General features: G+C 31.9%; 1 protein-coding gene across 1 annotated transcript; it reads right to left on the bottom strand.

Annotated features, from left to right (window-relative positions):
• Positions 1-570: 570 nt before the first annotated feature.
• LOC106682941 (uncharacterized) lies at positions 571-2,858 on the bottom strand. The gene is made up of 4 exons (XM_067045937.1): positions 2,615-2,858; positions 1,568-1,929; positions 928-1,289; positions 571-840 (listed from the first exon to the last, which is right to left on the bottom strand). Exons 1-4 carry the CDS (start codon positions 2,620-2,622, stop codon positions 670-672), a joined length of 903 nt encoding a protein of 300 aa, XP_066902038.1. The 5' UTR covers positions 2,623-2,858; the 3' UTR covers positions 571-669.
• Positions 2,859-3,164: the final 306 nt, after the last annotated feature.

Raw genomic sequence — 3,164 nt, 5'->3', positions numbered from 1 at the left:
GTGGAAGAATACTCTTTATGTTATAGACTTAACAATAAGATTAAAAAGTATTATAGCAATGTAAAAGACAAAATTGAGATAAAATGTCAATCGGGATTAATATATAAAATTCCATGTTTAAATTGTCCAGCAATCTATATAAGTGAAACTAAGCAAATGTTGGGGGATAGAATATATTCTCTTCTCTTGGACCATTATGGACCTGCCAAAGTGGTAAGGAAAGGCGTGCAATTGGACATACACCAGATATTTTTTATATTTTGTGGGACTTATTTTATTTTTTAATCAATTTTAATTCAAATTTTTCATCTGTTCATCACTAATTTTGTTTACATGGCCTTTAAGAAAAATTAATTTTGCTGTACTAATAATTGTGATTGCGGACTACAATTACTGTGATTAATTGGGTAGTTGAAATAACCAGTTATTATTACTTGTGATTTTTATTTTATTTCTGGAATATCAAATTAAAGTAATTGTAATTAAAATTAATTTTTGGCTAATACTGGTGCCTATCTAAAGGATTACAGAAGGAAGAAATGGTTAACTAAGTTAATTAAAATATAGGAATAAATATTTCCCCAACTTTATTCAAAGAAAAGTAATAACAAGAACCTCATACAGTGTCAAAAATACATTTTTAATCATGATACATGAAAAAATAAACATTTATGGGCACATTTCATTAATTTCCTTGTTGATATCCAACAACTGCAAAATAAAGTCAGAATCTGCAAGAATGCCAGCAACTGTGGAAAGCAATTCTTGGAAAGTAGCCGGCAGCAAGTCTAGTTGTTTTCCACACATTTCCATGACTTCTACTTCAGTGGCATCAAATTCCTGCAAACAACAAAAATATACATTAGTTTTGTTTTTATAATGATATTATAAGCATTTAAAAGCAAATAAAACAACCATGGGGAATACCTTATGTTGTAGAAAATCTGCAAAAGTTAATCTAACTCTCTGTGAATTTGAGTTGGAATCAGTACAAATTATAGTAAATGCTCCAGAATTGTTCTTTGGTACGGCAAAATACACGCCTGCAACAACCTCTCCCTTAATGTTCCGGGAAAGCCAGCTTTTGAAATTATATACTAAATTTCTTTTTTCTGTTACTTCAACAGCATTCTCAAAGGGCCGGGCAACATAAATTAAATTTTGATATGAGTTTACTGTAGTTCCTCTTGTTTCTTTCACTTCCCATATAACATAGTTCATTGTATTTTCTGGGAAAAAATACCTATATTCTCGCTTAACCCAAGATTCATTGGTTTGTGTAAACCAACCTAAAACAAATGAAGTAAAAAATACTTAGCAAATCCTGGAATAACAACATTAGTATAAATCTATTAAGTAATTAAATTAATCATGTAAGCTAACCAACAGAGCATTTACACAATCAGAACCGTTAATAATTAATATAAAAGTATCTCAATTTAAAATCCCCTCAGTAAATAATCCTACTTCAAAAACCTTTAAAAAAAAGTTATTAATTTAAAAAACTGAATCTATTGATAAAAAACAAAACAAAAAAAAACTGAGAGAATTTAATCTATTCATTCACCTGTATGTGGATAAGCATTGTCCTCCATTACAGTAACAACACGTGCAACATGGTAACCTGGATCTAGCAGCAGGACTCCCTTACGCCCAGCTATTTCAACCTTCATACAGACAAGCACATGCTCTTTGTCTGATGTTTCGCATGGTCCACGTTCAAGATAACCGGCTGGATCTTCAATTGATTCTTCACAAGAAACCAAGTTGAGCGAAGAAGCAACTGTTTGGTTGAGTTCCCTCAATCTTGTAATCAATTCTAATCCAAGGCCAACACATGTGTATTCTTCCTCTACAATAGCTGGTATGTACTGTTCGTAGAAATGTCGTAAATTCCATTCTTGGCCCTTACGATAATCACCATAAAACCTATTAAACAAATCACTATGAAAAGAAGCACACCTAAAATGAAGAACTATTGCTGGTGATTTCTCAATACAATTTTCAAGCAATCGATGAATTATTGAAAATCTCAATTTCTCATTTATTTGTATTCAATGGAAAGAAACCATAAAATTGGTTATGAAATAGAATTACAAATCAATTGACTTAAAAAGAAAATAATTTATTTATTCAATGTAAAATGAAATATGAAAAAAATCAAAGAGAAGAATAGGCACACAAAAGGATATTAAAGCCTTGATTATCAGAAAAAAGAAGGGAAGAATTTAATACATGTACACAAAAATAATCTATTTTTGATAGAAAACTGAGTTTGTGCATGAGGTGCATTTTAAATTAAATCTTAACATTTTTGAATCTGTGATTTATCAATAATAATTAGTCTTATCTTCAGAAAATAAAAAACTAATATCAGCAAACAAATATTTAACCAATAAATTTATCTTAAAATCATTTTAAAATGCTTGATTTCATAATAATGGAATCAATGATAAATCTACAAATAACTTTGATACTACAAAATAGTAATTTCTTCTTTCTTTTCTCTTTTCATGCAAAATATGATCCTAAAAAATGCAAAGGCTAAACCACAAAGCATTCATTGTTACTGCAGACTAATAAAAATAAATATCCTAACCAATCATTTCCATACCTAATCATTCCTAACCACCATTCTTTATTCCGACTCCAGTTAGTCAATGTTCAATTCTAGTAGGTCTGTTCCAACAATCACTTCTGACTGTCTGGAACCATATGGAGCATGCTCAGTAAAAGTTTTGGGTGGGAAAAAACCTGTACTACACATACATATGCTTCGGACAGTCAGAAGCGGTTGTTGGAACAGAACTGAAGTGTCTTATAACTCATTCGTAACAAATAATATAAATAACCTTCATAATTATCAAGTTATACAAATACCTTATGAAATTTCCGACAGTATTGTAATGATGTTCCGGGAGGAGTTGTTGAACAGTCAGTTCAAATGAGAGAGCAAGGTCCTCATAGGCCTCAACTGTAGCAAGCTGGAGAGGCTCAAGTGGGGTAGACCAAATTGGGGGTGCTATAACACCCTGTTTCAGCCATCTTTCAGTTTCGAGTCAACTTGGCCACTCGGAACCCCATCTTCCAACCTTGGGTAACCCTCTCCCCTCATCCCTGCAGCTTGCTACAGGGGCTTCACTCTTTGAGGAACGATTCTCTGG

This window comes from Halyomorpha halys, unplaced genomic scaffold, assembly GCF_000696795.3.
Source record: "Halyomorpha halys isolate HHAL.00 unplaced genomic scaffold, Hhal_1.1 Scaffold453.1, whole genome shotgun sequence".
NCBI lineage: Eukaryota > Metazoa > Arthropoda > Insecta > Hemiptera > Pentatomidae > Halyomorpha > Halyomorpha halys.
This window is presented reverse-complemented; position numbering and strand designations above follow the sequence as displayed.

What these genes read in the sequence shown, in the direction of transcription:
- LOC106682941 (XM_067045937.1), bottom strand. An exon ending in CAATGCTTATCCACATACAG is followed by an intron (nt 1,290 to 1,567) that starts GTGAATGAATAG and finishes CATTTGTTTTAG; the next exon opens with GTTGGTTTACACAAACCAAT. An exon ending in CAGATTTTCTACAACATAAG is followed by an intron (nt 841 to 927) that starts GTATTCCCCATG and finishes TGTTGTTTGCAG; the next exon opens with GAATTTGATGCCACTGAAGT.